Source organism: Pseudorca crassidens, chromosome 15 (genome assembly GCF_039906515.1).
Source record: "Pseudorca crassidens isolate mPseCra1 chromosome 15, mPseCra1.hap1, whole genome shotgun sequence".
In the NCBI taxonomy this organism is placed as follows: Eukaryota; Metazoa; Chordata; class Mammalia; order Artiodactyla; family Delphinidae; genus Pseudorca; species Pseudorca crassidens.
Window position 1 is genome coordinate 74,179,514 of NC_090310.1, and position 25,258 is coordinate 74,204,771.

The 25,258-nt window shown below is 51.6% G+C and overlaps 1 protein-coding gene across 1 annotated transcript; it reads right to left on the reverse strand.

Annotated features, from left to right (window-relative positions):
* Positions 1-4,532: 4,532 nt before the first annotated feature.
* On the reverse strand, positions 4,533-25,016 carry SDC4 (syndecan 4). Its single transcript, XM_067708257.1, has 5 exons — positions 24,902-25,016; positions 11,998-12,136; positions 10,847-10,893; positions 9,828-10,026; positions 4,533-6,577 (listed from the first exon to the last, which is right to left on the reverse strand). The coding sequence occupies exons 1-5, from the start codon at positions 24,968-24,970 to the stop codon at positions 6,426-6,428; spliced, it is 606 nt and encodes a 201-aa protein (XP_067564358.1). The 5' UTR covers positions 24,971-25,016; the 3' UTR covers positions 4,533-6,425.
* Positions 25,017-25,258: the final 242 nt, after the last annotated feature.

The window sequence follows — 25,258 nt, forward strand, 5'->3', positions numbered from 1 at the left end:
ATCCTCTGCATCGGCAGGCAGACTCTCAACCACTGCGCCACCAGGGAAGCCCAAGAATTGAGTTTTCATTTATAGCTGGAAGAACTGTTGGGGTCCTTAAAGATAATCTTAACTCTTCCATGCTCTCAGGATTAGAACTCCACAGGGTTGAGAGTCATTACTGTGGTCCATATTTCCTCCTCATTTTACACATGGGGAAACTGAGGCTCTGAGAGAGAAAGTCCATGAACCTGAGAGCAGGTTGATGGCAGCACCTGATTTGAATCCTATATTTTTAATGCTAAGTCTGGGGCTCTTGAGATTCTTTTCGTTTTCTACTTAATACTCTTAATTCCCTGCTACGTGTAGGTAGAATGTGTGTTTTACAAGGGGCGGGGGGTGGGGGGATGAGGTAGGGCACATAGTGTACTCTCACTACGAATAAGGTCAAAATCTCCGTTCCAAAATCTCCCAATTTACCAGCTCTCATGCCGCCTGAGACCCCACTGGGAAAAAGCTAATCTTCCGGTTTAAGCATTGACCTTTGGGTTTCTCTCTCTGTTCCGTTTCTTTTCAGTTGTTTCCTCAAGTAGAAAGTCATTATATAACCAGTGTGGGTAAAATTCTCATACCCCTCCTCCCTGAGGATGCTGACAGCTGTGGGCACAGACCGTGAAGATGGCAAGGGAGAGAGGAATTAGCTTTAAGGGGAACGAAACCAGTAAGATGATATATACTAAGTTTTGCAACGTCAGCCCTGACCATATTCACCCAAAAAGGCCCCCCCAGGCAGACCTGGCTCTGTTCCAGACTCCAAGGGACAAAAGGCAGGCCGGGCAGCGGTGCTACGATAATGATTTCTGTGGTTAAGTGGTAAACACCTGTTACGGCTGGCTGTTCGCCTCCTGGGGGGACGGGGAGGGGCAGGTAAAGTTCAGGGATGGGGGCAGGGGGTAAGGCAGATCCTCGTGACCAAGTTCTCTATGGACTCACTCTGGTTATAGGGCATTGAAGTGGGCCTCACTCTGCCAAGCTCATCCCCAAGCCGCCATCTGGTTCTAAGTATCCTCCTCCCGACCCTGGCTGGGGTCCGGAAGTACACCAAGAGCCCCTCATCCAGCGTGGGAGTATCCTGGGCTTGGCTGGTTGTGTCCTGGTATATACATATACAGATGGTCCCCAACTTACCATGGTTCAAATTACGATCTTTTCACTCTGCGATGGTGCAAAAGCAATACGTGTTCAGTAGAAACTGTACTTTGAATTTGGATCTTTTTCCAGGCTGGCGAGATGCAGTCAGGTTTTCTCTCCTGATGCTGGGCAGCGGCAATGAACCTCAGTTCCCAGTCAGCCACGTGTTCGTGAGGGTGAACGGCTGATACACTGACAACCATTCTGTTTCTCACTTTCAGTACAGTATCAATAAATTACATGAGAGATTCAACACTTTATTATAAAATAAACTTTGTGTTAGATGATTTTACCCAACTGTAGGCTAATAGAAGTGTTCTGAGTACATTTAAGTTGGGCTAAGCTAAGCTAGGATGTTTGGTAGGTTAGGTGGATTAAATGCATTTTCAACTTATGATATTTTCAACTTAAAATATTTTCAATTTACGATGGGTTTATCGGGACATAGCCCCATTGTAAGTCGAGAAAGTATATATGTACACTATATGTATATATATACATTCCCTTCTCACACTAATGACTCATATGTATTTTCAGGGAAGTCACCTTAAAATGAAGGAATGCAGAGCTAACAGTGACATTTCAGACGACAGCCAAGCTGTATGTACTAGATGGGTGAGTTTGTCTAGTTCAAGGCACTTAACCTCTCTGTGCCTCAGCTTCCTCTTCTGTAAATGGGGAAAATAGGATTGGTTTCATAAGATGTCATGAAGAATAAGATAATACATGGAAAGTACGGTCAACAGTGGCCCAGAGTTAACCACTTTATATGCGCCAGTTGCTGCCATTGTTACTCCAGAGGCCCTTTTAGAGACGATCCAAACACTGCAATTTTCCTCCGACAGATGAGGAATCTGATGGTCCAGAGGAGGCAAGTGACCTTCCTGTATTCGTGTTTCATGTTACATAACTAATTAGCACAAACATAGCAGGTTGAAACAACATGGCTTACTGTCCCACAGTTTCCATGGGTCAGGAGTCCACACACAGCTTGGCTGGGTCTTCTGATGAGGGGCTCCCAAGGCTGTCATCAAGGTGTCAGCCAGGGCTGCAGTCTCTCTGAGGCACAGGGCCCCCTTCCAAGCTCACATGGTTGTTGGCAAAATCCACGTCCTTGTAGCTGCAGAACTCAATGGCAGCTTGCTTCTTCAGGGCCAAGAGGAGAGCCTCACTCTCATCAGGAAGGTCCCAGACCCTCTTATCCATATCTTCAACTGATTAAGCCTGGCCCACCCAGGATAATCTCCCTTTTTACTAACTCAAAAACCAACTAATTCAGGACCCTAATGACATCTGCAAAATCCTTTCACGGGTGCTACCCAATGTGCCCTTACCATGAGGGTGACATCCATCATATTTAGAGGTCTTGCCCGTACTCAAGGGGAGGGAATAGACAGGTTATGTACTCCAGGGGGCAGAAATCTTGGGGGTCACCTTGGAATTCTGACCATCCCATTCCCCAAAACCACATAGCAAATTATTGGCAAGGGGGAATCCATTTGGCCTATAGGCCTCTCTCTGCCCCAGGAAGGAACTGCCCCATACAGGGGTCAGTGCTTCTGGTGCTTCAGAAGATTGGCAGGATCATGAACAAAACTGGCCCAGTATTGTCCAAAACCACTCTGCATCCCCTGCCCAATTCTCAGAAATAATATGATACCAAGCTCCACTCAGAGTTAGCATTCCACATACATTAACCCCTGTCCAGAGTTGACCAGCTGGGGTGCTGTAAGAACCAGCCTTTAAGATGGCTTCTGACGAGTCCTGCCTCCTGCCTTCTGTAGTCCCCTCTCACAATGAATAGGGTTGACCCCTTTGATCAATGGGATTTAGTAGAAACGACAGTGTGCGACTTCTGAGGTTCGGCCATAAAAGGTGTTATAGCTTCCACCTGTCTCTCTTAGATCACTCTTTGGGAAGAGCCAGCTGCTGTGTCATGAGGACACTCAAATCAGCCCTATGGGGGTCCACATGGCAAGGAACTGAGGACTCCTGCCGACAGCCAGCACCGCTTGCCATGTACGTGCACCATCTTGGGAGTGGATCCTCCAGCCCAGTCAAGCTTTCAGATGACTGCAGCTCTGGCCAACATTTTCACTACAATCCCATGAGACTCCAGAACCACCTAGCTAACTCCTGACCCGTGGAAACTATGTGAGATATTTACATTGTGATAAATCCCTAAGTTTGGGGGTAATTTTACACGGCAATAAAAGATACAGGGCTTTCTGGAACTAATACCTCACCCAAAAGATGTGTTTATGATGAGGATCAGGTGCCACTTATGGAACACTTCCTATGGACCAAGTTCTGACCCACCTCCCTGGAGCCCATTGGAGCCCAAAGTAACAGCTAATGAAGGTGAAATCCAAACCCCGGGACCCTGAGCTAATCTCACACCATCCAGCCTAGCCCTACCGCAGTCGATAATGTTCTCTATCTGCTCTATCCAACAGAGTGGGCACCAGCCACGTGTGACTATTGAGTACTTGAAATGTGACTAGTGCCACTAAGGAACTGAATTTTAATTTTTTGAATTTTAATTAATTTTAATTTAAACACTCACATGTAACTAGTGGCCACTGGATTGGATAATGCAGCTCGAACAGATGGGAGGAACTGGGACTTCCCTGGTAGTCCAGTGGGTAAGACTCTGCACTCTCAATGCAGGGGGCCCGGGTTCCATCCCTGGTCGGGGATCCTGCACGTATGCCGCAACTAAGAGTCTGCATGCCACAGCTAAGAAGTCTGCATGCCGCAGCGAAGATCTCACGTGCCACAACTAAGACCCAGCACAGCCAAAATAAATAAATAGATAAATTAAATTAAATTTAAAAATAAAAAAAGGATCTTACCCACCTCAGAAGGTTGTTATGAGGATCGAGAGGCATCAATGGTATCTGACTAGAGCCTACCAGCTTCGATGCCCAGAGGCCAAGCAGGTGGACAGACTGTGGCAAAGCAGAGAGCCTGCATCTAAACAGGTACCCGCCCATCAGCAACTCCCAGCGGTTGCCATGCAGCCTGAGAGTTGCCAAATCTTGATTTTTTTCCCCCAAGGAGAAGTAGGGAATCAGTCTGGATTTTTATGGGAAACATCCTCACTTTCATAGTCGGCAACTAATTCAAGGATTTCTGCGTTTGTTTTTGAAACACGGTGCCGCTTAAACAAAAGTCCGAGGTAGGCAAGACATGGCCCACCGGCCAGTGTGCATGTGCTGACTTTCCTCCCTCCTGTCCGGGCTCTTTCCTGGCGTCTTACATCTCTGCCTCTGGTGTCTGGTAGCAATTACCTCAGGCTCCACTGAGATCAGGGAAAGGATGACGTCTGATGAACTTAAAAATGATAGAGGCAGGCGATCTAGAAAGTACCAGGTTTTATTATCTTTTTATCAAAAAATCAGTAACAGACAACAGTGTGAGGTGCTCACTCCCAACATGGCCAGAGGAAAAGGACACCAGGGGAGGAAGAGGACCCAGCCAGCTGGGACCCTGGGGTTATGGTGATGACAGGTGAGGGAAGCAAGGGTAATCCCCCCCCCAACCCCAGCCAATGGGGTCAGGAGGTGTCGCCTGCCCTGGCTAAGCCACTAGGCCTCTCCAGGCCTCTCCTCTCTGGAGAGGAAGGGTCACAGATAACAGGGCCAGGGCCTGATCAGTCCTCCCCCATCCCCCTTTGTCTAGGGAGACAAAGGTCATCTCAGCAAAACTGGGGCTGTGACTTGTTAAACCAGCTTAGTTCTCGAGCTGTGCTGTCCAACAGTCACCAGTGGGCTCTGCCCACATGTTTGGTACACCAGCCACCAGCCACGTGTGGCTGCTGAGCGCTTGAAATGTGGTTACTATAACTGAGGAACGAACGTTTGACTTCGTGTAGTTTTAATTGATCTCAATGTGGCTAGTGGCTGCCATATTGGATAGCACTGCTCTCCAATTTTCTCTTAAATGAGGAGACAGCAAATGAAGGAACCCCAGCTAGGCTCAAAGCAAAAGCTGGAGAGAAGGTTTCCAGCCCAATCAGGAGAAGGCACCAAAGAACAGGACCAGAGAAAGAGGCAAAAATCCACTCAGCCACACAAAAACTCACTCACTCACCCACCCAGCTTTACGTGGGAATATCATAGCACACTATTTCCTGAAAAAATATATTTATCTATTTTGCTAGAACCAAGGAAGAATAATAATATATTACATGAAAAAGAGACACAAATATCCCATCCCCTAGGTTATGTTTTGGGATCTGCTAGAAAACTATATTTCAGCAAAAGCTTCTTAGAGGAAGCAGCTTTAGAAAGGGCCAAGGTCATAAGCAGGGAAGTATGAAGAATTAAAAAAACAAAAAACACGGGGAGGGGATTTAAAGAAAAAGAGGCAAGAGGGAAGGAGAGGCCCTGTCTGAAGCTATAAATAGTAAAAAAAAATTAATAAAAATTATATCTCCAACTCTGCTCTCTCTTTCGAGTAACAAAAACAAAAAACATTAAATACAAACTTAGCAAGTACTGTGGAAAGGTGCAAGAGGGAGGAGAATGCCTCGGCTTCCGTGTATTCTTGCCCAGGTAGAGAGGCTCTGTACAAAGGAATGAACCATTAAAAAAAAATCCCACTAAAAATAGATTTATGAATATTCTACAAGTCCATTTCACAATGAACTTTCAGCTCTTCTCCCCACCCTCCCCAAATAAAAAATGTTGATTTCCAAAAGTCACTTGGAAGAGGCTAGAATGGCCCAAGGTGTACCACAGACTCTCATAGTGTGGTTGCAGGTGCCCTTTGAGGGACACATCTCCAGGTGCAGATAGATGGTTCTGGTTCCTTCTCCCAGCTCCTGGCAGAGGGGCCAGGCTGTGGAAGGAAGGGAGGGAGGGAAGAAGGCCGGGGGTGGGGGCCCCCCTCCAGCATGATTCACACAATAGCTTAGAAAGGCTCTGGATGAGGCCTGTTCAGTACAGGCTCTCAGCTGGGCCTCGATTCTAAACCGGAAGATGAAGAAACGATCCAATCCCAGACTTGGCCTTGAGAAAGGCCAAGTTTAACCCTGTTTTTCTGCTGGGACAATGGAGGCCCAGAGAATCAAGAAGAGGCAGGCAGGAACAGTAGAAGATGATGTCTCTTCTGACACTGAAACCCTAATCGGAGCTGGAAATGCTGATAGATCAGGACTGGGTTGCCCTCCCCCTCCCCTAATGTCCACCCTTCAAAATCCTTCAGCGGCCCTTCCCCGTGAAGTCCAAGCAGGTGCTCAGGAGGAAGCTTCAGGCATAGAACTCGTTGGTGGGGGCTTTTTTGTAGATAGGTTTCTTGCCCAGGTCGTAGCTGCCCTCGTCCTTCTTCTTCATGCGGTACACCAGCAGCAGGACCAGGAAAATGGCAAAGAAGATGCCCACGCCACCGCCCACAATCAGAGCTGGAGAGGAGAGAGGGGAGCGGTGAGGTGAGAGCTGGCTGCCCGTCGCGACCTCGGGGTACACTGGCCACTTCCGCCTGGTCGGTTCTCCTACCACTAGACGTCCTCGCCATCACTCCCCTGGGTGTGCTCTACTGATGCCTTACTGAATTTGATTCTCACAACCTCATTAACGAGAAGGGGGTCACTGTAAGTCACCGAAAAAACCATAGAACCAGAGTGACAAAGGCACCATTCCAACCCACATCTGCTTGAGTCCAAAGCCAGGCTCTTTCTCAACACCAGGCCAACTCCCAGCTCAGCCCTGAGCCAGGAAGAAGAGAAACTGCAGGCTGTGGAAATCCCCCTTAAACCTACTTACCCCATGGTCCTTAGCACAGCGAGCTCTCTAGCTGACCCCGTGGGCATGCATCCCTGTGCAGACCTACATGTCTATAGACTGGTATATACATTCTATACACACGCAGGTATATGCTACCATACACAGTTACCACATGCAAATGTGTCCACACTCCTACGTCATAGATAATTATATATGTGGTTTGGGACTTCCCTGGCGGTCCAGTGGTTAAGACTCCATGCTTCCACTGCAGGGGGCATGGGTTTGATCCCTGGTCGGGGAACTAAGATCCCACATGCTGCACGGTGTGACCAAGAAAAAAATTGTACATGTGGTTTATGTCCCTACATACGAACTCAGTGCTTAAGGCCTACGTTCCATTCCTATCTCTGCCACTTAACTGGCTGCGGGATCTAAATAATAAAATTCCTTCATCTCTCTCATTGCAAAATGGACACAATAGTGCCTTTCTCATAGGTTTGTCCCCAGGATTAAATAAATTAAGCCACTTAGAGAGCTCAGAACAGTGCATAGCATATGCTCAGTACTCATTAATGATGAACCTTCATGGTTTATATCTGTGTTCCTAGCACCCTGAATCATTCTGGCACAACAGTAGGTGCTTAATATATGACACAGTTTGGCTCAGAGAGGAGCACTGGCTGAGGGCACCTGGTTAGTGTCAGGCAGGTGTGGGCTTTTCAGGTGAACGTTATGTTCTCTGTACGACACCAGGCTGCCCGGAGGGCTCACTCCTGTTTGTTGAGCGGGCAGGGATATCTCCCAGAATCCTTTCTGTAGCAGATTGAGTCCCCTAATTCAGTCTTAACCTAAGAAGATTAATTTTCTGCCCCTGCACACACTCCAAATCCATGCACAGAATGGGGACAGAGTGGCAGAGAACCAAATCAGGCTCTTTCTTGACTAAAATGACGAAAAAGCAGCAACAAAGTACCCCCAGGAAATACCAGAAAAAGGACGTGGACTATCAGGTATCAACCCCCTTCCCGTTTCCATCGCCTTTCCCTCTGATGACTCCTCTGTTAGACCCTTGGTCTGTGCTGGGATTCCCCACAAGGTCAAGGCTCAAGGACAGTCTCAGAAGTGCCTGTGGTCCTAGGTTCCAATGCCAGGTCTACCACTGTCTGGTCTTGTGCCTTTGGACAAGTGACTAGGCTTCTCCAAGCTTCAGTTTCCTTATCTGTAGAGTATAGATAACCATACCTGGTGGATGTGGTTGTTATGGGGACTCAGTGAGGCAGGTGCGTTAATCACATGGCACATGACAAGCACTGGATAAAGTCCCAGGTGCTTTTTAAAAACTACTGGAATGGAGGGTCCCGCCTCAGCTAGCTCAACAATATAACTTTTCAACTGAAGATCTCACACTTGTGTAATTCTCCATTGGAAGTATTGAGATGACCCGGTTCTCTCTTGCTAAATGACCCAAAGTAAGCGGTTTGCTTTCTCTGGGTCTGAGTCTCTCTACGTATAAGAAACAGTTGTTTGGACTAGATCAGTGGTTTTTACGTTTTTCTTTAAAAGCAGTAGAACGCTCAGTTGGTAAAAGCCAAAACCTTATGCTTATCCCACATCACCAGATAAAAGTGAAACTCTGGGTGAAGAAAGACGGGGCAGGCTTTACCTCTGAACTTCCACCAAGTAGTTTGAAACTTACAAAGATTAAAAGGTCTCTAAGGGCCCCTCTAGTTTCGACAGCATCCCTCACCCCACCCACATCACACATAAAGTTCAAAGAACATTGACTCTGGGACCCGTGCACCAGGGTCAGCGCTGAGCTGGGCCCAATGTCCCCAGGGGTTATACCCCGGCAAGATGCAGGCAAGATCCTTCATCTGTCCTGGTTGCAGGCAGCACACAGGGCTCTTTCCCTGTACCTCCAGCCTACTCGGAGCTGCTGGCCCAGCTGCTTGCCAGAAGACAGGAAAAACCCAGCCTGAGCCCAGGGTGCCCCTTCACCAGGCTGGTTCATCCAGGCTGGCCCTCGGCCTGTAGAATCTGGCCAGAAAGGGAGTTCCCTCTGACAAAGCCCCCCACCCAGCTTTGGGGACCCCCACAGCTGCCAGGGAAGAAGAGAAGAAGCCAAATACCACCCCAGCTGAAGACCCCACAGCCAGGCTACACAGAGCCACTCCTGAAGCCTCTCCCCGGGACAGAGCTTTCGCCACGCAGCACATTACGGTCAAGAGTGCTACAGCTCTTGCCAAACATGTACTCCCTCTAGGCCTCTGTTTCTTAATCTGGCCCATGAAGTCTCCCTGGGTGCCACCTACTACTAGTGTACTGTACTGTACCGTCTACTATCGTGAACTATACTAACAAACCAGAACGGCCCTTTACGGTTTGCCAAGTTATTTTAGATTCTACTTTTCACGAAGTCATGAAACCCAAGGGGATAGCACTGTACCCATTTGCAGACAAGGAAACTGAGGGTCACTTCATCCATTGAGGCTGGAAAGCTTCTCAGCCTAGGTCACAAGGCTGCCAAGTGACAGCAGGGGGAGGGGAAGACAGCCCAACCCAAAGGAGCCTCTGGGCTTTCAGGGGACATTTTCAAGGTAGGTTAAACTTTTAATAATTGACTCCCCAGGTGCTAAACTCAGGCTGGGAAAGTGCTTTGTAAATAAGAGAAGGACTTATGGCAAGTGAATGACTCAACATCTATTTTTTTAGCCCTTGATATGTAATTCTTCCTCTCTGTGAAACAGGCTGCACACAGAGTCTTTGGGGAAGTGTCATCCTTCAAGGCCCCAGGGCACCCAGGGGTTGTAAGGAAGGGGTACCAAGTTGCCTAATGGGCTAGAGGCATCCTTGCCTGCAGCTCTATTCTGCCCCCACCTGAAGCCCTCTCCCCCTTCGGGGTATCTTGTGGGAAGCATGGGACCTTACCTGCCAGAACCTCTGTCCTCTCAAAGATGTTGCTGCCCTGGGCTGTGCTGGACATGGACACCTTGTTGGACACATCCTCGTCCCCACCAAAGGGTGACATCCTCTTGGGGATGACCTCATTCTCCTCCAGTTCCTTGGGTTCGGTGGGGACCCGGCTCCCAAGCCCTGTCTTCTCAGGTATGTGGTTATCTAGAGGCACCTGAATAGAGGGAAGGAAAAGAGACCAACACTCAGCATGGTTGGGGGAGGGACCCAGGGCAGGGGACAGGGACATTCAGCCAGGTGAGGAATCTGGTTCTGCATCTCGCTGGCCAAACCACATGGTCCTAGAGCAGAAATCAGCAACAACCTCTCAACAATTATGCTGTCAACTTTTCTAGTAAATCTGTCCCAAAAGGGGAATGAATAATGTGACCAAGGGCACAGGGAAGCAGGTGTTCTAGAATGTTCTAGAGTAATAGAATATTACTATTCTATTCTGGAGGGTTGTTTGGCAAAACTGCAGAAATAGCTTCTCCATTAAGGCAGCAATTTTGCCTCTGGGACTCTGTCCTAAGGGGCTAATCAGAGATTTGTGTAAAAGATGCTTGCTGTAGTGTTGTCACTGAAGGATCAAAAAATCATAAACCTCTTTTCCATCAGTAAGGGAAACTGGGTGAACTCTGATTACGCAGGCCATAAAAATGAATAGGAAAACATTTAATTACGTGTGGAAATACTCATGATCACTTTAAATGAAAAACGAAGTACATAGAACTGTATGTATAATTCGATATTAATGTTGGGAAATACCTAGAAACGCACACTAAAAAAGAGGCTGGAAACACATCTAAGTGTTTATCACTTACTGATTACCCCTGCAGAGAGGATGGCTTGCCCATGACCCACAGTTGTGCCTGTCCCAAGAGTCCGGGGCCACAAATAGAAGCCTTCTTGCAGAGTGAGGTCAGACTCCCACTTATTCTGCTCCCCTCAAGAGGTACTAAGAACAGGAGAGGCAAAAGCGTGTAGCTGCTTACCAAGGGATGGATCACTTCCGGGAAGATAGGGCTGTCCTCTGAGTCATCTGTAAGGACAGAAAGGCCGTGTGAATGTGAGGTCGGTTACCCCCAGGTCAATGACCCAGGGCTGGTGGGAGTTCGAATTCACAATCGGCCCCCAAATGTTCAGTGTCCAGCAGGTGATCATTCCCACCCCAGCAGCAGTCATCTCATCTGTAAAATGGGGCTCCTGAGACCTGCCTCCCTGGCTCTTTCACAGGAATGTTGAGCTGGTAACTGGGCAGATTTTTTTGTCAGCTCCAAACTCTTGCTCCATATAGATCCCAGGACCAAGAGCATCACCCGGTAGCTGGTTAGAAATGCAGAATCTCAGGGTCCACTAAATCAAAATCTGTATTTTAACAAGATCTCCAGGGGATTCATTTGAGAAGAAGCTAGATTGCAACAGTAAATATTAGAAATTGCAATATTCGTGTATTTCCCGAGGGTGTGGTAAATGCCAAGGGCTTTCACTCAGTCCCAACACCACAACACAGACACCGATGCACTGTCATTTCTATTCCCATCTTACAGATGAGGAAACCAAGGCTTAGAGGTCACCGAGTGGCAGTTGGAACTCGGGACTACGTGTCTCCAAAGCTCAAACTTCAAATTATTACACCACCTCACACATAGGAGGGATGCTTCTTGCAGTTCTGTCTAGCCCGGCAGCGGGAGCCAGGAAGTCACAGACCAGGAGAGTTACCGGCCCCTGGTCTGGGCCCCTTCACTACTCCCATGCCCTCCGAAGCAGGGGGTTTGCTCTCCGTTCCCACCCACACCGCTCTCGTCACCTTGCTCCCAGGCTTCTGAGCTGCTCCCTTTCCTTTTCAAAGGAAGAAAAACACTCAACAGTCCTCCTCCCCACGCCCACCCCACCCAACCCTGTCCGAAGGTGGACAGGTTCGGGCTGGCGCAAAGATAGAACTAAAATTGAACTCAAAGCAACAAACCATTTGCCCAGAGAGGGTTTCAGGGATGGGTTGATCCGGCAACTTTTGTTTCCCCCCTTTTTAGGGGAAGGGGCACGATAGGAAAATCCAACTTCAAGGCGGGGTCACCCTTGTAGGAGGAAGAGGATGGGTTCCCTCCAGCCCTGGGCCCCGGCCTGCCCACCACACCCTCCGTACCCAGATCTCCAGAGCCAGACAGCTCAAAGTCATGGGGCTCCTGCCCAGGTACCCCAACATCCTCGTCGTCCGGTAAGTCTCCGGAAAAGTGTCGGCCTTCTAGGAGGTCTCGGGGGTCGATGACCTCAGTTTCTCGGATCTAGGGTAAAAACAGGAGACACATCAGTCAGTCGCCTCCCAGTGCTCTATAGCAGCCCCTGAACCCTGGAGAGGCAGTGAAGTGGGCGTTCAGGAAGGTGAGCTGGGGTGCTGGAAGAGGATAAGGCCAGAGCCTGGAGACCTGGGTCCTGCCCCCTCCTGGCCCCTAACTTGCTGTGTGACCTTAGACAAATTCCGTTCCCATTCTGAGCTAATAAAAATATAAAGGTGGTCATGAACCGAATATAAATACCTTAGGTGCCCTGTACTGAGGCACTTGCTATATGCCAGGCTCTGTTCTTAATAACTCTAAAGGCCAGTCTTTAACTCCATTTTATAACTGAGGAAGCTGGGTATCAAAGATATTAAATCATTTTCTCTTGGTGACGGGAGTAGCAGATGGAGAAGTGAGGACTCCACATAGGGCTGCCCGCCTTCAGAGCCACTGTTCCCCATCCACGCTCCAGGGCGCTATGATGCTATCACAGCTGATTCACCCACGGCAGGGAGAGGGCCACTGGTGCTGGTCACGCCCTGTCTAGGACAACTTTCCCAGCTGAGTCGGATGGGGCTGGGACAGGCAGGGCTGGCCCACCCACACCCCAGGACAGCTTCGGGTCAGGGCTCTGCCCGGAGCTAGGGACTCAAGAGTACATGAGCACACTCGTGTATTCAGCCTTCCAAACATCTCCCACGGAGTCATTCTGCCGTGTGCTAAGTAAGCCCTGCCTCTGCCCTCACGGACCATCCACTCCAGGACCCATGTGTATCACTCAACTGCCACCTATTGGGGCTAGCTGTTCACAGCAGAATCTTAGGTCCATCCCCACTGAGAAGCTTTCAAAAAGAAAGTATGAAAGATCCAGGAAGGCGAAGAACTTTCCCCAAGTCCTACAGAACATCAGCTACCCTGCTCCCATCCCCTCAAGTTCAGCTGAGCGTAAAACAAAGCTCCTTCAAGAGAGTCGGGAAATATATGGGATGCGCACCACCCTTCCCCCTAGCTTCTGGGTTAAGCCTTCCTCTGCCCACAGAACAGCAGCCCTGGGCAAAGTTCATTCTTTCACTAATGAACTCAAATATTAAAGTGCCTATTATTTCCCAGAAGCGTCAGGGTTTCGAATACATTCAATACACACCCCTGCCCAAGACATTCTCTTTTCCCCAACCCCCTAACTGAAGGGGGTGGAAGGTCTCCTCAGAACCAGGAACACCAGCTGGAGCCCAGGGAGGCCCCTGTCCTCCCATTTCACAGAATTTGCAAGATGAGTCCCGGACACAGCAGTGACTTGCCCAAGGTCACACAGTGAGTTACCTACATAGCTCAGGAAAGAGGCCAGGGCGTGCTTCTGACTGCCCAAGCTGTCCTTCACCCAGCAGAGACTTGCCAGTAACACAGGGGAGAGCCTGAGAAGGAACATCCGTTCCTAAGACAAGGTTACCATCTGTGGGAGAGGCCCAGGCTTCCGGGGAGAGGTGGGCGGAACCGGACTATCATATCAGGTCCCCTTCCACCCTGTCAAGAGCAGCTGGATTCCCGGAAGGGAGCAGGGTCAGGCCGGGAGGAAGGCAGTGGGCAGGCAACCCCCTCCCACCACCAAGGCGAGAATCTCTGCTGAACGTTTGGTACACGTGGGGGTGGGGAGCCAGAAGGGGTTAAGCCCTGGTGGGGGATGACTTCATGACTCGGGAATCAGGAGCTGTGGGGTTGCCGGCGCTGGAATTCCAGCCCCCGCACAGCCCCATGCCTGTGGCTTCAGTTTGGCAGCACTGGAGGAAGGCTCCTCCGTGGTTGCGCAAGCTGCCTGTACCTAGGGTGGGGTCCCTGTGCTCTACCCCCATCTCCTGCTGCAAATTCCCCTGGGGCCCAGAATCAGAAACAGCAGGACCCCGGCGGCTTACTACACTAAGCACTTAGCGTGAATGAGCTCCACCTCATAGCCCTTATTTGCAGAAGTATTAAGAGGCGGGGGATGGGGGGGGGCGGGCGGGGAGATGCTCAGAAAATTAGTCACTTCCCCAAGATCACCCAGGCAAGAAAGTCCCCACACTGGACCAGAACCCAGGCATGGGTCACCTGAGCCTTTAGCCACATACGGATAAACACATGCATGAACACACGTGTACACAGAGTGCCCACCTACCTCGGTTAGGAGGGAGTCCTGTCAAGTGGAGGTCAAACCCAGCCCAGGAGGGAAAGAAGGTACTTTGGCCACTTGCTTATCTGGCCTGGAGACAAGTCAGAGCTCAAAGTCCTCAAGATGGGGGCTGGGGTCCCAACACTGTGTTGTTTCAGGCTGAGACCTTCCCCTACCTTCTCATTCCCAGGAGCCACGACTGGTTATTTATGAATCCCGCCTTTCTTTTAGTGGGTGAAAGTGCTGAGGAGTGTTTCAAAACAACCCACGGGATCAGTACACTGACTGGTTGGTAACAGCTCTGTTTTACATCAGGAAATGAAGACCAAGTCTGCAGCAAAACCCAGGCTGAAAACTAGATTGATTCCTAGTTCAGCCATCTTGGGGGTCACCGGGTCATCCCTAACCCTTCATTTTTTGTTGTTGTTGGGTTTTTTTTTGGTTTTTTTATGCTGCGGTACGCGGACCTCTCACTGTTGCGGCCTCTCCTGTTGCGGAGCACAGGCTCCGGATGCGCAGGCTCAGCGGCCATGGCTCACAGGCCCAGCCGCTCTGCGGCATGTGGGATCTTCCCGGACCGGGGCACGAACCCGCGTCCCCTGCATCGGCAGGTGGACTCTCAACCACTGCGCCACCAGGGAAGTCCCTAACCCTTCATTTTTATACCAGGTTCCTTGAGAGCATAAATGACTTTTCTTAAGGTCAGGAATGGCCAGAATTAGCCAGGATTAGATCCCATCAGACACCTATCTCAGCTCTAAAAGGACAGGGATTGGGAATTCCCTGGCAGTCCAGTGGTTAGGACTCCGAGCTTCCACTGAAGGGGGCACGGGTTCGATCCCTGGTTGGGGAAGTAAGAACCTGCATGCCATGTGGTGTGCCACAAATAAATAAATAAATAAGCAAGCGGACAGGGATCCCTAAAGGAATCTGCATGGCGTGTGGTGCGCCACAAACAAACAAACAAACAGATAAATAAATGGGCAGGAATCCCTAAAGGCTGCATTAGATGAGCCCAGGTGCCTCTTACAGCAAGTCAAAGGGCTTAGGAGGAGCTCTGTGAGGTGTACTGATGGAGGACACAGGAAATTAAATCCTCTCCAACTACAGAAGTGGCCCCTTCTCTGCCCAAGACCCCTAACAAGAGGGAAATTCCCAAGTGGGCAGAATCCCTAAGACTAGACCAGCAAGACGCAACCAGGCTCCCTGGGATTGTGGGCAAGTATCCCTTTTGTGTCTGTGTGTGGATGGGGGGATGCCAAGAGCCCTCCCTTCCCCCACCCTCTTTTCAGACAAGGCCCATTCAGTCTGAGGTGGCTTTGAAGAACCAGGCCCCCCAGCAGCCAGGCCGAGCCCTGACCAGAGAGGGACTCCACCCTGCACCTGGCTCACCCCATCCCTGCCCGGGGAGCGTGTGGTCACACGTGTGTGCACGCACAGGCACCCTCTCTGGGCCCTCAGGTCTCTCTGTATCTTTGTCCTACTCATAGACACACAACAGAAATCAGCAGCTGAATCAGCAGACCCTGGTGGGCACCTGGGGCTGCTGCCTGGAGGTTTAGAGATGCTGGATGCTTCCCCAGAGTCCCCATAGCAAAGAAGAGGGGTAGGCGCTACTTTGTGCTGTGAAGACTAATGCCTACCTACAGAAGGTGTCTGAGGCCCAACCATCTCACTTTATTACCCAGATTAAAAGATAAGGGCCTTTGCCAAGGTCACCCAAGCAGAACTGGACTTAGAACTTAGGTCCCTAAAAAAAAAAAAAAAAAAAAGAACCTAGGACAGAAATAGAGGCACAGATGGAGAGAACAAACGTATGGACACCAAGGGGGGAAAGTGGCGGGGGGTGGTGGTGTTGGGATGAATTGGGAGATTGGGATTGACATGTATACACTAATATGTATAAAATGGATAACTAATAAGAACCTGCTGTATAAAAAATAAATAAAAATTCAAAAATTCAAAAAAAAAAAAAAGAACCTAGGTCTCTGGGCTCCTGGGTTGGACTTGTCTTCCTTTCCCACTTCTAGGGTCTGGGCTGCCCCTAAAGGGCTCAGCAAATCCACGGGCAGCAGCTGTCACTCCAGATATAACCCATATCCAATCCTTAGGCGATTGGCATGAAGCTAGGAAACGTCAGCAACCCTACTGCAAAGTCCTACAGCTTCAGTCACCCAGGAAAATCATGGGGCCAGGCACTAGTACCCACGACATGCCGGGCACCAAACTGGGTTTTTCTCCGTATGAGGTGTTTTTATTAACACAACAGCCTTGTAAGGTGCTCTACCCATGTTGCGGGCAAGAGAGCTTCAGTTGAGTCATTCATGTAAAGTCACAGAGCTAGAAAGCGACAGAGGTGGGATTCAAACCTAGATCTTTCTCAAGACCACGTCTTAGCCACAGCCAGACTTCTCACTGCCACCCACAATTTACCTCTCCACCCCAGTGCCACAGCCCAGAGCGTACAAATTCCAGGCCAGGGCTCCAGGGCACCCCTTCCCCTGGTCAGGGAGTAAACAAAGGTAAAAGTGATATTGCTTAAACAAAAGAACAGAGACTTGGCTGGGACACCGGGGAGAAGTTCAGGGTCAGACAACGGGTGGGAGGAAAAGAGAGGCGAGCCTTCCCCCACCTGGCCCTTCCCCAGGGGAGGAAGCCACCCCCAGGGGTCAGGGACACACTCGACCCTTCTTTCGGGGGTGAGACCAGAAGGTCAACTGGGCAAGCCAAATTTGGGGGGAAGCTGGGATGCCGAGTACCCTGGGCCCTAACTGCTGAACCCAGCACAGTGGTCCCGGCAGGAGATCCCCAGAAGGGGCCACTGATCCAGGCATGGTCCTCCCCCATCCTCCTTCTGAAGGGTCAGATATCCCCTAGAATGAGCAAAACCTGGGTGCCACAATCAGGACTCTACATGTTGGCAGAAATGGAAGGATCTACCACCAGAGTGGTGACCTGTGAAGGCAGTTCCACCAGCAAACCGCAGTCCTATCACTCCCTAACTATACAAGCCTGGGCATTTATTTCACATCTTAAAGCCTCAGCTTCCTCTTTTTGTAACCAGGGCTAGTAGCACCTTGCTGAAGGATGAGGATTAAGTGAAACGCATTGGGGTGTGCAAGGGACCCAGCACGTGGCCTGGTACACAGCAGGTGCTCAGTGAGTAGCAGCTATTATTAATCCCCATCTGCCTTCCTTCTGGCTAAGGGGATTAGTGCTCAAAGGGTCAGAGAGACCTGGGAAAAGTTGTAGAAGCAGTTGCATTGCTAGAAAAGTGGTTGGTGGGTGGGGAGGTGCTTTGCAAACTGCGCAGGGACATACCGATAACTTGTTATTTATTTTGCTTCCGAGACCAGAGACTCTTTACCAACCAGTCAGGCCCCCTGATAGAAGAGAGAAAGGTCCAGAGATGGGCAGAGATCTGCGCAAGGTCACACAGCTTGGAGCACCTGTCCTAAGCAGATAGAGGCAGAGGAGAGACCAACTGCATTTTTCCAAAAAGAGCAAACGGCAGTGACCAGAGAGACACTTGAAACTCTACTTGGGGACCTGTATCCCCAGAGTATTTCCTGACCTGCCTTGAGGATGAAAAAAATATCTAGAAGGCCAGAAGAAACCACACACAAATGCAGGACCTGGTGTGCTGGTATGGGAAGGGTTAAGCCAGGTCTGGGGATGGGGGTTCGAATGTCGGCCCTGCCCACTCCAAGGTCGGGTTACTAGGAACACAATCGCTCAGGAGAGAAGCCAGGCCTGGCATTGCCAGCAGCTTTTCACCAATCCCCCCTGCCCATCCAGGGCAGCTCCAGGACCCAGGGGTGCCAGCTAGTAATAGAGACTGGAAGGGGAAGGGTGGGGGGAGCCTCTGGACATCCCCCTGGCCGAAGCTGATGCGGCATCCTTGTCACTAACACCCCGGATAATCGTGGGAGATTCTCTCTCTGGGCCTTGGTTTCCCCACCTATGAAAGGCGATTCTCAAAGAGACAAGCCTTCCTCTGTCTGGAGGCCTGGTAACCAAGCTGGGGACTGCTCCGATTACCGATTACCGGTGGAGACAGCCGGGAGGGGGCTGGTTCCCTCAGGGCCGCAGAGACAGAGGTGCATTGAAGCTGGGCTGGTAATCTAGGCAGCGGATCCGAGGTCCCTGCTGGATCCGAGGGCAGGGTATAAACAAGCCTCCCGTGTTCTCTAGGGCAGAGTCGATATAGCCTTGTCTCGGCCGATTAGATCAGCCCTGGGTGCTGGCTTCCTGCCCCTTCCCAGCCTCCCTCGCCACTCGGGGAAGCCACAGCTCCAGATCGGGTCAGTCTGTCCCGCAGACGTCTTTTGGCTGGGTTTCCCCGGGGCAAGGAGTGTCCCAGCCGTTGGTCACCACTGCCCCCACGCCCCGAGGTTGAACAGTACAGCCAGTCCCCCGCAGGCCTGGCCACGACCGGCGGGCCCCACCAAGTCACTGTTTCCACACATACCAGCCTCTCCCTGCCTCCCCTTTCCATTACCCCAGGTGTCACCTGACTAGCTGCCTCTGCTACTGTGCCAGAGAAAACTGGGGCAGCCGAGCTCCAAGCCTGAAGGAGGGGGAGGGGGGATGCAGAGTAAAGCAGGAGGGAGGGGGCTGAGTAGGAGGGCCTGGGGCTGGGGTGGGAGGTAGGGAGTCACAGGGGTGGGTAGGGGGGACCACAGAAGGCTGAAGCTGTTAAGAACTGTTAGGATCACAGAGTGATCTTTTTGGGGACTCCTGGAGCCCTGTGAGAGGGATAAAAAGTTCTGAACCCCAAGAACCATAACTACTGGTTTACATTTCTCAGCGCGCACACAGACAACCGCCTCCCCACGCCAACCTCTGGCCAGGTCAAGAACCCTTGTCTAGCCACTAATAATAAACTAAACTTAAACCAGAACTTCACAAGTTTGCCAAACACTGATGACGACCCGGAGTGACACAGGTGTTTTATAGAGGACGCTGGGGCTCACACCGGCCAAATGACTTATTAACTAACTGCGTGTCCCTGGCTGAGCAGTAGGGCTGAGACGGGAACTCAGGTTTTTCTGACGTGAAACGTACCCATTTTCCAGTCTCCCAGCCTCCCGGGGACAGGGCCAGAGGGGACCACGCCCAAAGATCACCAGTGAGTTAATAACAAACCCGCCCAAGTCAGGTTGCTTGAACTCTTAGGGTTAAATCAGGCCCCAGCTGTTGACACAAGCCTTCTCCTCTCTCCCTAGGCATCACACGATGAAAACATCTGAAAACTGGCATTCCAGAACACTGTACCTTTTCTGTCCACCATCACACTCCCTCCCCCAGAGCCCGGGGCGGTTTTTTTTTTGCAATTCCCTCGGCCTCTGGACTGGAAACACCGGCCCTCCCCCTACTGCACAAGGCTCCTCCAGCATGGGAGGCCAACCCCTGAGGCCCGGGCAGTGTCCTGGTTGTCCCGTCCCCCTGCCCCGTCTCTCTCCAGGCTGAGAAATTGCTCAGCAGGGGGATTCCTACCCATCCCCGCAGGAGGGGTAGGGCTGCCGGGAACTGGTTCTTGTTTAAATATCAACCCATCCGATAATTAACAAACTTCTAAGACAAACAAATAGGAGATTTGGGCTCTGTCAGCCCCACCCTAGACTCCTCCCTTCCCACCTTGCAGCTGTTGGGGGGAGGGGAGAGAGCTCTCCTGGGGCCCCTGAGGGTGGGATCCTCTAAAGGAAAGGACCATCTGGCAACAAGGCAGCCTGGGCAAAGCTGGGAACTTTCACTGAGGCCTCCTGCCTACCAGGCGGGATCCTAAGAGCTCCACTTGCGGCCTTGTCCTCTCCTACAAGCCTCCCCACAAACCCCATCTTCTTATAGACCAGAAAGCAGAGGCTTGGAGCGGCCCAGTGGCTTGTCCCAAGCCATGGGGCTGGTAAGAGGGGGGGGGCTTCACATCTCTGGACTCAGGTCTGCCTAAATCCAAATCAATGTTCCAATCCCAAGAAGCAAGAGAGAGCGTCAGAAAAATCAGAATCCTGGGGATCAATCTGGACTGTACCAGCTTTGCTCTGTAAACTCAGACCAATTGCAGCCTCAGTTTTGCTTTAAGGGAGGCGGGGGTGGGCGGGGGGGGGGGAGCACTACCTGCCAGGGGTCACTTATTTTCTTCTCTTTTGCTCTACGTAATCTTTTTTTGTTTTTAATTGAAGTACAGTTGACTTACAATGTTGTGTTAATTTCTGCTGTACAGCAAAGTGATTCAGTTATACGTATATATACAATCTTTTTTATACTCTTTTCCGTTATGGTTTATCAGAGCATATTGACTATAGTTCCCTGTGCTATAGAGTAGGACCTTGTTGTTTATCCATTCTATGTGTAATAGTTTGCATCTGCTAACCCCAAACTCCCGCTCCATCCCTTCCCCACCCCTTTCCCCCTTGGCAACCACAATTCAGTTGCAGAGGTCAACTCTATTCCGTCAGAGGCCACACACAGGCAAGGCGCTGTGAAGGTCTGGGGCCTAGTACTAGTATTTCCTGTATGTCCCTTCAAGGCCCTGGACACTAGTTGACTATCCCTAATAGGCCCCCAAAGGACAAGGTGAAACTCTGGAGCCCATGCCAACATGCCCACTGCAGGGCCATCCTATTAGCCAAGAGGCTGAAAGGACATGGGTGACTCAGGCAGGCCAGCTACCACTCTCCTCCAGTGACTCACAGAGCCCTGTCCAGCCCCTTCTCCCAATTTTAAGTCGTCACTTGGAAATCACACCCACCAGTCCAGGAGGCCGAGGACAGCTAGGAGCCAATTCCTCCCAAGAGGGACCTGGGGCGGGGGAGCCAGGCCAGGCTTCCCACCCCCTCATTCAGGCCAGCTCAGCGCTCCAAGTACTTGGAAAAGCCCTGTTTCCAGGAGCTGGGGATGGAAGGAGCTGAATGTCTCCACCACCCGCCTCCCCACCGTTGCTTCTTGCGTAGACTCTTAACCAAGGATGCCAAGAAAGCTCCTCTCCCCCCGCCAGAAAGGACCCTTTAGAGGGCTTTGGTCCAACAACCTCATTCCAGAGTGGGGGACACTGAGACCGAGAGGGCATGTTTGCTCAAGGTCACCCAGCGATTCAGAAGGAGGACCCAAGGCATCTACTATCAAACCCAGCCAATTTCCTCATCTGGAATGTTCTCCGAGGACCTGCAAATCAGACACCTTGTGTTACCTGACAGACCTGGTCCTGACCTTGGCAAGCCCCTACATTCCTCTGAGCATCACTTTCCTGTAAAAATGGAGATAATAATACCTACGTCACAGTATCACTGGGAGGCAATCATGTTAGTAAGAAATAACCTCAGTGCACCTTTTAGAATGAAGTTACATGCATACATTTACTCGTTCATTCATACACACATTTCCTGAGTACTAACTATGGGCCAGGTATTTCACTGAAAGTGAATAGAGCAGAGTTCCTGGCCTGGGTGTGTCGGGGGCTGGAAGAGGGGCGGAGGAGGAAGGGCTCAGAATTTGATGGGGTATGTTAATACCCTCATGAGCCATAAGTTTCTTCAAGGGAGGGAATGCCTTAGATGTCTTTATGGTTTCCACAACGCTTTCAAAGAGTAGCTACTTAATTATTAATAGAATATCCGAGCTGGAAGGGGTTCTCTATTCAGTTCAAACTCCATTTTACAGATGGGGGATGTCAACCCAGAGAGAGAAAGGGACCCAATCTCACACAGCCCTCCAAAGCATGGCCCAAATATTTTCCTTTGGTAGCTCTCTGGGCTTCTAAGAATTCCAAAGAACTCTCTCTGGCCACTCAAGGGTCCTAGACCCCCTGGGCTTCCGTCCCCACCGCTACTTCCAAGGAGAGAATTCTCAAGAAGACCAGAAACATCTCTTAGCTAAAGTACACGGGGTGCGTGGGGGACACTTCCCCAGGACTGACTGGGCCTGGTGCCACGTCTGTGCCCCTGGGCAGCAACACCACGGGGCGGGGGTCCAGCTCCCAAAACAAGGCTGCCTTTAATTGGCCAGGGAGGGAGTGGCAGGAAGGCAGATCAGGGGAATGCTTCCAGCTGGACAGGAAGAACTGGTTTAGGACGGCAAGCCCCACCTAACAGAGAAGGGTCTGGCTCAGCCTGGGTTCCCTTCCCAAAACCTGTGGCACTGAGGGGGCGGAAAGGAGGGCACTACCCACGGGGAGGACAGGCCTTTGGCTTAAACCTAAACTTTGGGCAGTGGCCCCAATAGCATTATTGGAGGGGGACTACAGGACAAGAGATTCTGATGGCCTGGGAGCTCTCTGCTACCCCAAGATGGTACCATTTCACCTCATCTGTAAAGTGGGCATAATATAATCCCCACATGCTAGGGTTTTTATGAGAATAAAATGCACCAGACCTGGTATATGGAAAGCACTCCATAAACAACTGTTATTACCAAAACCGTTCTCTCTGGGCCTCAATTTTCTCCGCCTGCAAAAAGAAAAGTGTCGACCGGATCATCTCTGTGGTCTAATCCGACTGTGACTAGGTCTGATTTTTCCAGCCACAACCTTGGGAGGATAAGTGCTGGGAGCAGGGTGCGGGGGGAAAGGGGGGAAGCCCCGGGACCCAGTTCAAGGTGGAAGATCTCGTAACATTAGCCAGGAAGGGAGCGCTGAGGTCAGGATGAGAGAGACGGACATCTCTCTCAGGAAGCAGCTGTCTAGGGCTCACTTCTCCAGCTGATGGGTCACCACATACCCTCCCCCAAACCACATCCTCCTGACTGCCCCCAGGCACAGCTGCCTGCTCCTCCCCCGACCCCCCAAGCACCTGCAGGCTTGGCAGCCCCTGAACCGAGACCGACATGTTACCTCTCAACCACCAGGGTCTTTCCCCTTTTCCCCACACCACCCAGGCCGATGCGACATGCCATGCCATTCCTTCGGATGCCTCCACAGCTGTGACGCCAACACATCCTTCAGCGGCCTAGTTTAGAGCACTGCACGGGGAGCAGCAGGCTTGGGTTCGAGTCCTAACTCAGCCACTCACCTTTTGGCAAGGTTGCCCTTCTTAGTTTGGGGAAGTCATCACTTCACTCTGGCCCTCGGTTTCCTTCTACCCCAGAATTCCTTGTGGCCGGCCCACCCCAAATCTTTTATGGATTCTAAAGAGTGACCCAGGGATGAGACATAACAGCAGCCACTCAGAGTAGCATCAGACTACACGTCAAGATACGTGCAAAAGAGAAAAAAAGGGACCTGGAAGCCTGTCTGCTTCATTTGCATTTGACTCAGCCTCTTATCAGCTGTGTGACCTTGGGCAGGTTAGTTGACCTGTGTAGCCTCAGGACCAGTTTAAAACAGTAAACAGAAGGGCTGAATTAAACTAGCTGATAGAGCCATTACAGCAGCTATTAGAAAGCTATTAGAACAGTACCATAAGCACTAAATGTTTGCTGTCATCACTCAGGGCTGCAGTTGTACGTGGGGACGGGGTGGAAGGGGGGCTGGGGTCAGGGGTGGGTATAGCTCAGGGTCTCACCCATACCTCAGATGAAGCCTGCCAGGCAGAAACGAGCACCCCTAATAATCCCAGAGGAATAGGAGCCCATAAAGAATTGACATTAATGATTAAACGCCACTGGACTTGCTCTCCCCAAAACAGAGGTTTAAGGGCACCAAGGAAGCACAAAGCCCAGGCTTTTTTGGGGGGCGGGGGTCAGATTGCCTCTCAGCAATTCCTGCACCCCAACTTCCCAGATGTGATTGGCTCACTCCTTCCCAGCTGGCTGCTGGGACGAACGGAGCTTCTGGTGGGCCCCAGGCTTTGTAAACTACAGCAGGGACCAGTAAGCGCTGAGAAGGACGCTCCTCGGGGCTCACTGAGACCTTCTCTTCCCCCAGCCCCCCTTCACCCCACCCCAAAGTGGGAGCTTTAGGTTTCCCCAGCGCTAAACGCTCTTCTGGCGGAGAGCAGAGACTTGACTCCTGGCCAAGTGGTGAGCCTAAACCGTCCCCTCCAGTCCGCCCTTGAAAAATCAGCGTCCCAACTTTGTAGGGACCCTAAAGAAGCACTGGTCACCTCCTGTCCCAGTCCCCCATACGCTTTGGGCCGATGGGAAAATCGAGACTCAGAAGGGGCAGGGCCTTGCCCGGAGCCACAGGCCAGTGGCAGGGCTGCGGCCAGAACGGAGGTCAGGGCTCACTCCTTGCCCCGGTGTGTGAAACAAGGCCCTGCAGAACCCTAAACCCCTCCCCATTCCTAGTACAGGCAGCCCTCTTCACTCCCAGGCCATCTCGGATTCTAGAGGGCGAGAAGGGGCGTCAGGGCTCCGAGCCTGCCCCAGGATCACCAGGGAAGGGGCGAGAGGGTGAGGGGAAACGAGGTGACACCAGCTTAGTCACGTCCGAGCCTTGAGCCCGCGGCGGGTCTGAGGCCAGAGGGAGAGGGGAAGCGCAACAGGCTGGGGGCGCACGGCGCGCGAGGGAGCCCCCCACCCCCCCTCTCCCCGGAGCCTCCCTGGGACCCTGGAGCCAAGTTTCCAACAAAGTGTCTCTGGCCTCTGCGTCTAGCTGGGGGCGGCGCATCCCCCTCCCCATTGCCCCCGCATCGCAGGATCCCAGGAACAAAGGAGGCACCAGTCCGCCCCCCCGGGGATCTCCCAGTACCCACCGACTCGGCGGCGACGGCAAGGGCGCCCACGAGGAGCCACAGCAGCGCGAGCAGGCGGGCGGGGGCCATCGTACCACTGTCCGGAGAGAGCGCGAAGGCTGGTGGCCAGGGCTGGCGCGCGTGCCCTCTTATAGGCGGTGATCGGTCCCGCCCCGGCCCCGCCCCGGCCCGCCCCCGTCGCCCACACCCGCCAGGAATTCCCCAGCGAAAGCTGGGCCTCCGGGGCGCTACGCCTGCCCGCCCAGCTGGAAACCCGAGGGACCCGCCCCGTGGACCGGGCCGCTCAGTCCACCCGAATCCCTGACCTCCAGCAACCCGGATCCCCGATCCCCTGCTAGGCAGGTGACGGGAGATCAC

Excerpts from the sequence above, each read along its gene's own strand:
- SDC4 (XM_067708257.1), bottom strand. The coding sequence starts at position 24,970 with ATGGCCCCCGCCCGCCTGCTCGCGCTGCTGTGGCTCCTCGTGGGCGCC. Across the intron at positions 10,027-10,846 it reads CGGAAGTGATCCATCCCTTG|GTGCCTCTAGATAACCACAT; the intron begins GTAAGCAGCTAC and ends CCCTCTATTCAG. Across the intron at positions 6,578-9,827 it reads GAGGACAGAGGTTCTGGCAG|CTCTGATTGTGGGCGGTGGC; the intron begins GTAAGGTCCCAT and ends TCTCCTCTCCAG.